The 13080-nt window shown below is 49.3% G+C and overlaps 1 protein-coding gene across 11 annotated transcripts in view; it reads left to right on the top strand.

Moving 5' to 3' along the window:
• DENND2B (DENN domain containing 2B) overlaps positions 1–13080 on the top strand; it is a 136068-nt gene that overhangs the window by 95643 nt on the left and 27345 nt on the right. For 7 of the 11 annotated variants that reach the window (XM_081154157.1, XM_081154155.1, XM_081154153.1 and 4 more), the window contains 2 exons: positions 5716–6975; positions 10377–10513. The exons of 1 other annotated variant lie outside the window; for it this stretch is intronic. In XM_081154157.1, coding sequence (XP_081010283.1) covers positions 5716–6975; positions 10377–10513 — 1397 coding nt within the window. The remainder of the gene's footprint in view (positions 1–5715; positions 6976–10376; positions 10514–13080) is intronic. 3 more of the 11 variants (XM_081154159.1, XM_081154158.1, XM_081154150.1) reach the window with 1 other exon arrangement.

Here is a 13080-nt window from a genome sequence, read left to right as displayed (position 1 = left end):
ACTCACTTTTTGTCTACATACACACACATACACACACATATTACTTTCTCTTTAAATTTGTTTTTCTTTCCATACCTTAGTTCATACCCTTTCTGTCCTACCCCCTTGTCTTATGCATTTGTCTCTGTGTTTATGCTCCTCTGTTTCTTTTAAATTTCCTTTACGTTCTTCCCCCTTCCTTCTCTCTCTCTCCTTTCATCTGTTTGTCTTGCTCCCTCTCCTGCAATGTTGGTTTTGGCCGCAGTGCGCTGCAGTGTTGGCATCCACGCCTGTGCTGAGCAGCATGACTGGCTGCCTGCTGGCAAGGCATGAGTGCCCAGTTCCATAATTTCTGCCTCCCTAGGGGCAGGCTCTGGGGTTTCAGAATGAAGAGCGATAGATAAGAGTGAAGTCTTAGGTGTCTTTTAACCACTTTGTACTTTTCTTTCATATTTCTTCTACCTTCATGCAACTATTTATGGTGCCCAAATACTTTTAAAATTTACATCACCTTAGCCACCCGGCTATTATTTCAGGATACTCAGAGAAAATGTTTTCCCCTGATTTATAGATACAGAACCTGAGGCTCAGAGAATGTTTAGGTGACTTGCCCATGAGCACCCCCAAGAAATGATGGAACCAGGACCAGAGGAGAATCCAGGTCTCTAGACTCTTGGTCCAGCCTTTAGTTTTTGCCTTACGGGAGAGGGCTCTGGGGACTGACAGCCATGCTGGGCTGCACTCCTTCCTGTGTTCTTCTGTCACATGGCACAAAGAAAGGGGCAAAGAAGTCTGAGAACAGTGCCCTGGGCAGGCAGGTTTTAACCATTTGTTTATACTCATTCATTTTGTCATTCATCACAAATAATTAATTCCTACTAAATCCTACTTGCAGTGCAAAGAACAGGGGACACCAAGATTAAGAAGACACAGCCTAGTAAGGGAGGCAGGTGAGGAAGCAATGAAGTGTTACAAGTACCTTAATAGACATCTTTCCAGGCACAGTGGAAGTGTCAGAAATTGTCCATCTCCACCTGGGTGAGGGGGGTGGGGTCAAGGGAGATTCCTCGGAGGAACCACAGAGACGTGCTCTGGACAGGCCATCATTCCAGGCAAAGGAAGCAGAGTGTGTGGGGGCCTAGAGGTGTGAAAAGCAAGGAGTTTGATGTGGCTGAGGCTGAGATGCAGGCTTGTATTGAGGAAAAGACAGTGAGATGACAAAGGAAGACAGGTGGTGACCAGATCATGGGGCCCTCACCATCCATGCCAGTGAATTTGCATTTCATTCTATCAATAGTGGGGAGTTTCAAGCATGATGAGCTTTGTATATTATAAAGATGTCAGAAGATGAGAGGATGGATTTGAACTGGGTTGGGTTGGAAGGCAGAGAGGGAAGTTAAGAGACTGTTTAATGGTCTCGATGAGAGAGATCTGAGGCAAGGAAGTAGCAGGAGCAGCAGGGATGTGAGGAGAGGGACAGATCTGAGGGATGTGAAAGATGTAGGATTGACATGATTTAGTCATCAAATAGGTCAGTGTTTTGGGGGAGGGAGCTGGATCCAGATGCTTGAAAAAAAGAACAAAATCTGGACCTTTTCTTTCCTGTGTGGAATGAGTTACAAATACGTGCAACAATAAAAATTGGGTGAAAGCAGCCTGAGGATGAGACTGTGTGAGAAGACACTCAGGCCAGGTGTGGGTGGGGAGTGGAGGAAGGCGGCTGGGGGTGGGGCAGGCCTGGCCTTTTACTATTACATTTTACTATTGCATTGTAGCAAACCACCCTAAAACATAGTGGCTTAGAACAATTTATCATTTCTCACATTTCTGTGCATTCACTGAGCAGTTCCTCTCTGGCTTCCCCTGGGCTCACTCATTAGGTAGGTTCATTTGAGTCCAAGATGACCTCACTCGTGTGTCTGGCTCACGTGGTGGCTGCCTATTGGCTGAGATACCTTGATTACACTCCATGTGGCCTCTTATTCTCTATAAGACTAGCCGGGCTTCCTTACAGGACAGTCTCGGGGCAGCATTCCAAGTGTGTGAAGGGGAAACTGCAAGACCACTTGAGATCTTAAGTTTGGAACTCTGACAACTTAATTTCCACCACATCCTATTGGTCAAAGCAAGTCACAAGATCAGTCTAGATTCAAGGGGCAGGAAAACAGATTCCACCTTTTGATAGCATGAGCTGCAAAGAATTTATGGCTATATTTAGTTTATTCCTTTCCCCTCCCACCCTGAACAATTAGAATCTAAGGACAGAGAGGTGAGCTGTTTGAAAAAGTTTGCCAAGCAATTGTTCTGAATAGTTAGCTCCTTGTTAATATTAGTAATTACCAAACTAAGATTGAATGCTGTGTGTTAGACAGAGTCCAATACTTGAGGTGTATTGTCTCTAAGATATGTTCTTTTCACCTCCATTTGACAGATAAGGAAACTGAGGTTTAGAGAGATTAGGTTTTTTGCTCAAGGTCGGCAACTTGTCAGTGGCTGTGCTGAACCCTGAACACTAAGGCCATGATGTCCTTACCCTCCATTAAGAAGAACTGGCCTCGTATAACCTGCTGAAAGACTCAATGCGTCATAGTTACAGTGTATGAGACTGTTTCACATCCATAGTCTCATTTGCCCACTATGACAGCCCATGATGTAGTTAGCCCACTGTTGAGGAATTGAAATTGGAAGCTCAGAGAGAGTGAGTGACTTCACCCATGGTCACGTTCCTAATAAGGGGTGGAATCAGAAACGTGGAGAGATAGGAGTGAGAATTGCAGCCCTGAGGGAAGGGCAGGGCCTTATCTTGGTTGTTTACAAATTCATCCCTAGGACCTTGGAGGGAGTGAACGCTGGCTTCTGTGTGATGAAGCCAGGGATGCCTGTGCCCCAGGCCAGCATGGGGTCTGCGGTGTGGGGAGGCTGGGTGAGGAGCACTTGCGGACCTGGGCCAAAGATCAGCAGTGATACGAAGGCCAGGATCTTTAAAGGAAAAGGCCAGTCTCTTTGTTTTATCTTTCATGCCGGGAGAGAAACTAAACCTCAGTTAAAGCAGGTTAGGCTGTGAGAGAATTTCTTAACTTGGGATTTCTCCATGCTGGAACTACTAAGGGACGTTCAGAATGATTCTTTCTGAAAGCATGCTGGAATTAGACAGACCAGAGGTCATCGCCGTTTTCTCTGTTCTACCTATAGGAGTCCTGCCTCCCAACCTTCCCATAAATAACAGTAGCTTTATGGACTAGTGAATTCTTACCTTGGGGGTTGAGGAAACATATCCCTAGGGGAGCATATGTCAAAGTGTCTGGAGAGAAGAGAGATACATAATCTGAAAAGGCTTCCTAAGAGATTCTGAGTCTCATTAGGTGCCTGTCATCTCCCACTAGAATTGAAGCTTCATGAGGACATGAATTTTTATCTCTCTTTTTTATTCTTGTGTCTGGCTCCTAGAGCAGGGCCTGGCACATAGTATGTGCTCACTAAATATTTGTTGAATGAAAAAAACCAATGATAAAGCCATCCTCTATTAAAGGCATCTTCTCCCTTCTCCAGTTGAGAATAACTGAAACATAGGGCCCTTCGTGTAGCACAGACACTCACTGGCTTATAGGGCTGGACTTTGCATCCATGGTTCTGTAAAATAAGTGAGGAACCTAAGGTCTCTCTCAGTTGTGAGGAGGTTGGGATCTCCCCAGGCTCAAGGGTGGCACATTGCCCTGCAGCTCCCTACCCTAGGGAGCGCTGAGGCTTATTCTGTTCACACCTCCTTGCTGAGCAGAGTCTCTTTGGTCATCAGCTTGGCTAGACAACAAATTTCTCTCATCTGTGCCTATGTACACGTGGGATGGCTCTTGTTTGACTTGCCCTTTTAAAAACAACTTAAGCATGTTGAGGTTTCCTGTTGATTGGGGGCAGCCAGAGGCTATGACCCAACAGGGAATTGTCGGCCAATCCCTGACTCACCCAAGCTCCAGTTTTCTGTGTGTGATCAAGCAGTGACAGCAGCCTGGCTCAGTGGGCAGCTGGCTGCCGTCCTGTGGATGGCATGGCATTTGAGCCTGAGAGGCTGGACCGCCCAGCTTTGAGGGCCATGGCATTAGGGTCAGGTCGGCCTTTGGAGCATGCAGTATTGGCAAAACCCTGCTGGCTTTGAATTAAAACTGTTTGGGAAGAATCCTGAAAGTTGACAGTGATGACCTGAGTAGACAGCTAGAAAAGTATACTGAAAAGGACGTGTGCTCATGGTTATCTTCAATAAACTCACCTTTACCTTTTTCTTTCTTTATTTGTTTATCATTCACTGAGTACCTTCCAGAAACTGAGTATGTGTTCCTCCACCCAGAAGAAATCATGGTCTAGTAGGGAAGACCAAGAGGTCCTCTTATACTTATAAATGCTGCTTTTCAAGACAGGGCCGTGCCCACTGCTGTGAGAGTTTCTGCTGACCTCTGCCTGGGGGCCTGGGTGGTTCAAGAAGGTGGAAGCCACTGCTTCCTCTTTATTATTTTTTATTTTTATTTTTTAAATATGTTTTTATTGATTTCAGAGAGAGGAAGGGAGAGGGAGAGAAACATCAATGATGAGAGAGAATCATCCATCAGCTGCCTCCTACACGGCCCCTACTGGGGTTCAAGGCTGCAACCCAGGCATGTGCTCTGACCAGGGATCGAATTGTGACTCCTGGTTCATGCATCGAAGCTCTACCACTGGGCACTGCTTCCTCTTTAGAGAGTCAACATGGTGTAGTATGAGTTCATGTCTTGACTTTGCCATTTATCAGCTGTGTGGTCTTGAATGAGGTAGTTAACCTTTCTGTACCTTAGTGTCTTTCACTTATAATATGAGGATAACAATAAATAACACTATGATAATAACACTATAGAGTTTTCATGAAGATTAAATGAGTTAATCTGTGTGAAAGCATTTATTTAGAACTATTCCCGATATTTACTGAAATCTCTATGTAGATTTGGAGCTGGGAAACGGTTGGTGCTTGTTTGATGGGATGCCACTGCTGGAGGGAGGAGCTAGATGTTCTCCCTTCCCCATTAGCCTCCTCATTGAGAGTGGAAAGGACTCTTTGTTGAGGGGCCCTCCTGATCCCTTTGAGAGCTTCAGGAATCTGAATTCTGATCAAGACCCAAGCTGAGGACCAGTAGCCGAAGTCTCAGGGGAGATGGGGGCTCATTAAGGAGACAGATTGAAGGGCTTTAATGCATACTTGGGGGCTACTTTAGGGACTGTTGGCTGGAGCTGCTTTGTACCAGCTCATGTGAACTGATCATTGCTTCCCAACTCCACACTCAGTGACATCACATTGGTAGCTTGCAATCAGCCTCAGTAGGAATATTTATACCGCGGACCTCAGCAAATGTGGCAAATCTATGCTTTCTCCCCAGAGAGCCAATTATTGAACACTTAGCAGCACACCGCTGGTCTTCCTGTTCCCTGGTTGGCAGATGTAAACTCCTGGGTTGCCCTTGCCTGTCACAGAACCGGCTTCTCTTGTGGACAGTACCTGGGGCCTTTGGGGGTGACTTGGCCAGAGAGGCCCTCTGTGGACTAGGAGCTGTTTCTCTCCTGGAGGACAACTTTGAAGATGCATTACCTGAACAGAGTGCCTTTGAGAGTCTCACAGGAGGGAGTCACTGAGCTCTCTAGGGTTGAAACACCATGCCTCTGCTTGTCCGGCCACTCACTGCTGTCTTCCTTTCTCTTTCTTTCTTTTTTTGCTCCTAGGTCTCAGTCAGTCTCTCCACCTCCAGTTCTCTCCCCACCAAGGAGCCCCATCTACCCCCTCAGTGATAGTGAGACATCAGCCTGCAGGTACCCAAGCCGCTCCAGCTCCCGGCTGCTCCTCAAGGACTGGCACCCCTGTGAGCCTTCACCCCCAAACCCCCAGGCTTCCTCCCCAGACACTTCACCACCCATTTGTCCCCTCAAAGCCACCAGCTTCAGTTATTTGGACGGGAGCCCTTCAGTGTGCAAGAGAGAGGACCAGAAGGAGAACGTCCAGAGGGCCACCCGGGATATAGAGGGAGTCGCTGCTTGCCTCCCCCTTGCCCACAGCACTCCGTCCTTGGGGCCAGCATCCAGCCCACGGAGCGTCTTTCAGAACCGCACTGGCACCCGCGCCCACAGCCTGGGCATCCGGGAGAAGATTTCAGCATGGGAGGGTCGCCGAGAGACTTTGCCCAGGATGAGCACGTGTGGAGAGAAGCGGGAGGGCTCTGGGGGCGAGTGGGCGGTCAGTGAGGGCTGCCCCAGCGTGGGCTGCCCCAGCGTCGTGCCGTCCCCCTGCAGCTCAGAAAAGACCTTTGATTTCAAGGGCCTCCGGAGGATGAGCAGGACCTTCTCCGAGTGTTCCTACCCGGAGACCGAGGAGGAGGGAGAGGCGCTCCCTGTCCGGGACTCTCTCTACCGGCTGGAGAAATGGCCAGGCCGGAGTGAGCCCAGTGCCTTCCTCAGGGGCCATGGCAGCAGGAAGGAGAGCTCAGCCGTGCTGAGTCGCATCCAGAAAATCGAACAGGCCCTGAAGGAGCAGCCAGGCCGGGGACTCCCCCAGCTGCCCAGCAGCTGCTACAGTGTAGACCGAGGAAGAAGGAAGACTGGGCCCTTGGGCACCTTGGAGGAACTGACGGGGAGCGCGGGCGTGAGCGCTGGCAGCCGGGCAGGCGGCGTGGCTGGAGTTGGGGGGGAGGCGGGCCCACCCCTGGAGAGGGAAGGCGGTGGCTCCACTAAACCAGGGACCCCTGGAAATAGCCCAAGTTCCCAGCTGCTGCCATCGAAGAGCTCCCCCGATTCCGCTGTGAATCCCGTCCCCAAACCCAAGCGCACCTTTGAATACGAGGCTGACAAGAACCCTAAGAGTAAGCCAAGCAATGGTCTACCTCCTTCGCCCACACCTGCTGCTCCACCTCCCCTGCCCTCCACCCCAGCCCCACCAGTCACCCGGAGACCCAAGAAGGACATGCGTGGTCACCGCAAGTCCCAGAGCAGGTAACGCATGGTCCTCCAGTGTCATAGCTGGGCACGGTGGCTTTCTTTTCAACGGAGGATGCAAGAACAGGTCGCAGTCATGGGTCACAGTCAGTCGCGCTTTATAAGTTCTGAAGCATCATATAGTTGTCAGGTGGTAATGTGACCTAGGTGAAAGAGAGATTGCTCTTCTGCCCTTGCAGGAGGAGACTTAAACGTGAGGGGTGGGGGAAAGCGCTTCTTCCAAATGCCGTGTACTGAACACGTTGGCTGGGTTTGGCCTTTGGAGTAGAGTTGGGCTGTTCCGAGCCCCACTGGAACTTCCTCAGTCTTCTTTGGGAAGGGTAGGACCACATTACTTTTAGATCAAATAGGCCCTAGAAGGCCAGTTGGATTTAGCCTCATGACTACCTGAAGTGCCAGCATTCGAAATTTAGTTCTTTCGAGTGCAACATTATCTGAATACTGCGTGTCATCAGTAACACAGTAGTATTGACATTTAACATGACTCCCTCTCTCCTGAGGGCTACCTGGCCATATGGAAACTCTGGGCCTGTATGAAGAGGAGATCCTTGGATCCTGAAGGGGGAGACTGATGGGAAAGGGAGTGAAAGAACATTTCACCTACCTCTTGGCCATTGTTAAGAATGTCCTGTCCTGAGACTCACATTGGTTTCCTGGTCAGTCTCAGCATTCCTGACCCTGACTACCCAGGCCATCTCCATAGCTGTGGGGACTTGGGAGTTGGAGCTGTTGGAGTTGGTGAAAGTTGACAGGCATCTTATTTTCTGAATTGGGGTAGACTGTGAGCCAACTTCCTCTGCAAGGCCTGTGTTCCTTCCCCTCAGCCTTTCTCTTCTAACCCAAACTCCGATAGGCATTCAGGTTTGCTTCACTTCTAGGAATTCTTCAATCTAACCCATACTTCAGCCTTCATCCAGCGCATTGTATCTCACATAGAAACTTTCCTGCTGTGTGCAGAGAGGAAGACATCACAGAGGTTCAGACCCATGTGCCACAAGAACCCTTGGCCGAGGACAATCCCATGTTTTGGCCCACCCCACATGCTCACTGGCTCTTCAAGTCCTTAACAGTCTACCAAGAGTGCTTGCTTTGTCTTTATTGATCCATTTCTCCAAATACCTACTTATATAGAGCCTGCTGTGCACCAAGTCTTGTGCTGGTCAAGAGGACACCAGGGCAAATAAGACAAGGTTCTTCCATTGAAGGAGCTCATGGTCTAGTGCAGGACACAGATGCACAAAGAAATCACAGATGCTATGCTACATGCCATGGTCCATTTCAGTGCAGGACCCTGCAAAGACCTAGAGGGAGGGGCATCTAAATTAGACTGGGGAGTGAGGGAAGCCTCCTCATAGAGTTGCTGAGCTAAATTTAGAACAGCAAAAAACAGTGAGCTAAGTGAAATAAGGGGGTGGGGAGACGGGAGATCAGCCTGAAGGTTTTACACATACTCCCACACACATTACATTTATAAATAATATACACACGCACACACCATATATGGTGGACTCACTTCATATAAGAATTAACTTGGCAAATTTAAATCAGTGCTCTTGGGAAAAAAAGAGGAATGGTTCAGAAAGTACAGGCTGTTTTGGTTGCCTTTCCACACAGTGAGCATGTTCACCTGAGGAGCTTGAGATGCTAAGTTTGTATCTGTTGTGCAGGTATGATTCTTACATTTAACATACTTTTACGTTTTTAAAAAAATACAAGCCAAGTATTTTCTTCTGGTATTCAACCAAAGAGAAAGAAACCTGTTAAACAATCTGGGGAAGAAAGTGGTTACATTCTTCTTAATGAAAGACAGCGTGTTGTTCCTTGACCTGGTACCTTCCTGAGGAATTGTTAAGGATAATTTGGCTAAATATGATTTGTGTCTTATTTGCTGACTTGAGAACTGCCTGCCTGAGATGGTGATGCCACTGTATGTATTAAATGAAAGCTTTGTCTCAGACCCGTAGTGGTCTGAGGGCCAACATTCAGGAAACTGCACTCGGCCCATTGGATATTTAACTGGTTGAGGAGTCCGGGCAGGAGAGAGATTTGGGAGTCTTCGTGGTAGAAATGGTAGTTATGGTGATGGCCATCAATATCTGGCCCCCAGAGAGTGCTGGGTTAGCAAGAGTCCTGAACGCAGAACTCTGAGAGTCCCTGGCATTTGAAAGGCAAGTGGAAAAGGGGATCCCTCTCAAGAGCCTGAAAAGCAATGGCCAGAGAGGCCCTTGAAAACTCGGAGGGGCAGTGTCATAAGGGGGAGGGAAGGCGATGGCAGCATCGGGTGTCCGGTTGTGTCAGGGGCTGCCGAGCAGCCAGGCAGGCTGAGAATGAGATGTGGCCATTAGGACACTTCCAGTCCTTGACCTGCACCTCGGGATTCTTAGGAGCTGCTCATTAAACAAGAAAGAAGGGGCTGCACTGGCTGAAAGGTCCCGGGGTACCCAAAAGAACAGGTGTTGGGTGAGAGGAGGGATTCAGCCGGTGCATTGCCTTCTCCCCCTCTCAGGAGCCTGCTGGGGACCTGACCTGCCTCGGAAAGGGAGAGGATGCAGCTGGCCTTAAAGTCTTAGATGAGGGAGGCGCCTCCCCCTGAAGGAGAGGAGTGGGGAGTGCTGTGGCTCAGGGTGTCTGGTGCGAACAAGCTGTGATTCTGAAATTCTACAGTAGAGGGGAAGGTGACTTGGGGGTTGGGAAAGAGCTGGTGACTAGCTGAAGGGAAGCTGGGTCTTGGAAGTAGCTTATGGCTTCAGATTGTCTTCCTAGTTCGACCTCAGAAGTGGTGTGGTTGGTTTTGAGGGTTCAGCCCTTCCTGTTTCAACAAACCACCCACCACCAGTTGTTTCCCCAGCCCCCAAACAACCCTGGGAATCACCCGTCCGGTGTTGAGCCCCTACTGCCTGCTCAGTGCAGGAGCCTTCCCTAGGATGCAGACGTGATGTGAGACTCTGGAGGCAGATGCTTCTTAACGAGGATATTCTGCAGGCCTGGAGGCCCAAGTCAAAAGCTCAGACCCTGGAGTCAGACCTCCTGGGCCAGTGTTGTCTCTGCTGCTTCACCTCCCAGAGCCTCCATCTCCTCATTGGTGAAATGGCACAATTCCTGGTAGCCGCATTGTGAAGATTACTGAGATAACTCAGGTAGAGCACTTGACGCCGCATCTGACACATGGCACCCTTTTCACCTGTGGTCGTTGTTGGTGTTATTTGCAGTCACCCAGGCTGGGGCCTCTCAGACCATCTTGTTCTTCATTTGGGTGGTGAGTTTGGGTCCATCTTAGTGCTTTGCTCAGTGGCTTGTGAGGATGGACTTCTGGTCTTTGCTGTTGCCCGTGGCCATTCCCCAGCAAGGCAGCAGGAATCTAGTTCCGCCAGAATGACTCGTGTTCTTGTTATCCACAGAAAATCCTTTGAGTTTGAGGATGCGTCCAGTCTCCAGTCCCTGTACCCCTCTTCTCCCACTGAGAATGGTACTGAGAGCCAACCCAAGTTTGGATCCAAAAGCACTTTAGAAGAGAATGCCTATGAAGACATTGTGGGTAAGCAGTGGCCGAGGTGGCAGGTGGGTGGGTTATCCCTGGGGCTGCAGCAGAGCAGGGACAGAGAGAGACACTCCCAGGTTCCGCTTCATTCACCGTGGGCAGCCAAGGCCCAGCTCTGGAACCTCTCAAGAAAATGGTCATCAGAGGAAGGAGCTTAGCAAAAATTAGGCAGCTAGGAGGTTAAAGCCTGGCCTTGAGTGAACTGAAACCCAAAGGGCTTTTGGGACCACAAGAAGGGGAAAACCACATTATCACTTCCTTTTATTTTTGGAAGGCCTGAGAATCTAGCAGGTGCCCTTCTTTGCTGTGTGTCCCTGGGCACATAACTTTTCTGAGGCCTCTATTTTCTCAAAGGATGATGATGTTATGAAAACGACAAAAATAATAGTAATAATACTTCATGGGATTAATGTTAGGATTAAATGAGATTAAATCTGGACCAAAGCACCTAACACAGTGCCTGGCGTCTTCATGGGAAAGCACCTGAGATTTTCCTCGGCTTGCGAGCTAACAAGTTCAGCCTGTCCCGGTTTCACAGATGCTGGCAGAAGACACGACTCCTGGATCACAGACAAAGGACTTGATTACTCAGGCCACAGCAGGCAGCATGAGCTGTATGTTCACGTGGTTCCCCTTGCTCCCACGTCCCACGGGGCAGTGGAGAGGAGGTGCAGCTAGAGGCTGCACTCACAGCTTAGGAAACCCCAGTCTTTTCAAGGGGCTGCTAGCAAACCTGCCCATAAGGAGACATTGTCCTTAGTACTCGGGTCCGGAATCCAGTCTGCCTCTGCCCTGGAGGGAGACACTATTCCTGTCTTCCAGAGCTGTTTGCTGTATAAACATCTTTGAGAAGATAGTCTGGAACCGTTAATTCCTCTTGCTCAGAAGGTCAGGAATGTAAGACAGGGCGGATTGTCCTCCAACAGCTGGGAGGACCTGGTGTTGGCAAACTGGTGTTCGAGGGTCAATAAAAACTAAATAATCTAGGCTGGGTTGGGTTTATTTTTGGCTTTCACTTTAATTCTGGCCTCATTCTCTTTGGGTGGGGGGGCTTTAATTCTGTTCCAGTAAAGTGTGTGTCCCAGGGTAGGTGGCCAAAGAGAAGCAGTGTGCTTGTTCACTCGCCCTCTCTCTCTCTGCTCTCTCTCTCGTCTCTGTCTCTGTCTTAGGCCTTGAGGCTGAAAGACATAGTCTTAGTTAACACATTAGAAAAGTGGCCCTAGTGGAGAACCCTCTAGATTCTCACAAAACTATGGAGTCTTAGGAGAAGAGAATCACCTATTCCCTCACTTCACCTGAGCCATCAGGTTCATCATCTTCTCCTCAAAACTTGCTGGGCCAGCATTTTTGGGGTCACAGCCGCAGTGCTCAGATCCACACAGGCACTGCTTTCCCAGGAAGTGATTAGTGTGTAGCCATCCAAAATTAGGTCATAACAGGAAGACTGTGGGAGTGAAATCCCTCGAACAGCAAAAGGGCTTGGGGAGGGAGGCCTCTTCCCTCACCACTGGGAAAAAGCTTTGTAGGCAGGGGCCACCCAGTGTGTGTGTGTGTGTGTGTGTGTGTGTGAGAGAGAGAGAGAGAGAGAGAGAGAGAGAGAGAGGGAGAGGGAGAGAGAGAATTTTGCAGCTACTTTTCAGAGCAACAGAACTGTTCTCTGGGCCTTTTTAGGTCAGGTTAGGGAGAAGAGGAAGAGGGAGGCAAGTGTGTCTGGGGTTCAGCCTCCTCACTCAGTAGAGGGGACTTTTTGCTGCTTTGGGATGTGACATGAGGAGGTGAGAAATTATGGGAGCAGCCTGGATGCTTCTTGGATGGATGATTTAGAACCAAGAGTAAGGGCTGCCCAGCCGGGCGTGGCTCAGTGGTTGATTGTCGACCTAGGATCCAGGCAATCAGGGTTCGATTCCCAGTCAGAGCACATGCCTGGGTTGTGGGCTGCAGCCGATCAATGGCTCTTTCATCATTGATGTTTCTATCTCTCTCTCTCCCTCTCCCTTCCTCTCTCTGAAATCAATAAAGATATATTAAAAAAAAAAAAAAAAAAAAAAGAGAGTAAGGGCTGGTACAGGCTGACATTTGGAGCTGGGGCATGTTCCTTAGTGCTCACTAGCTTCTGGATCTCTGGCACCTGTGTAGAGGGTTGGGGGAGGTAGTGTAGAAGGGCTGGCAGGGGAGTGACCCAGACACCTGGGTTTTGCTTCTGCCTTGTGGGGTGAGAATGAGGTGGGGATGGGGTTCAGGTCTGTAGTTACTTCAGTGCCCTGGGCACATTTTCCTTCTTTGTAGCGCCCACAGCAGCCAAGTCTGAATTTGTAGACCTGACCAGGGAGACCAGGGGTAGAATCTCTCTCTTGGACTCTGGTTGATTTATCCCTGTCTCCGTCCCTGGAGATAGGCCCAAGAATTTGGACCCTCCTCCAGAGGCTTTAGGGGGCCTGTTTCTGAACTCTGGATGTCAGTTTCACTTTTGCGTGGGATTGACCAGTGCCTCTGACTTCCCAGGAGCCTCTCTGTTCTTGGCCCAGCCTGTGGCCTGCGAGGTTCTGGTGTTTCTTAGTTCTGTT

Source organism: Miniopterus schreibersii (genome assembly GCF_964146895.1).
Source record: "Miniopterus schreibersii genome assembly, chromosome: 12".
NCBI classification, from domain to species: Eukaryota; Metazoa; Chordata; class Mammalia; order Chiroptera; family Miniopteridae; genus Miniopterus; species Miniopterus schreibersii.
Note: the sequence above shows the minus strand (reverse complement) of the source record. Positions and strands in the feature narration are given on the sequence as shown.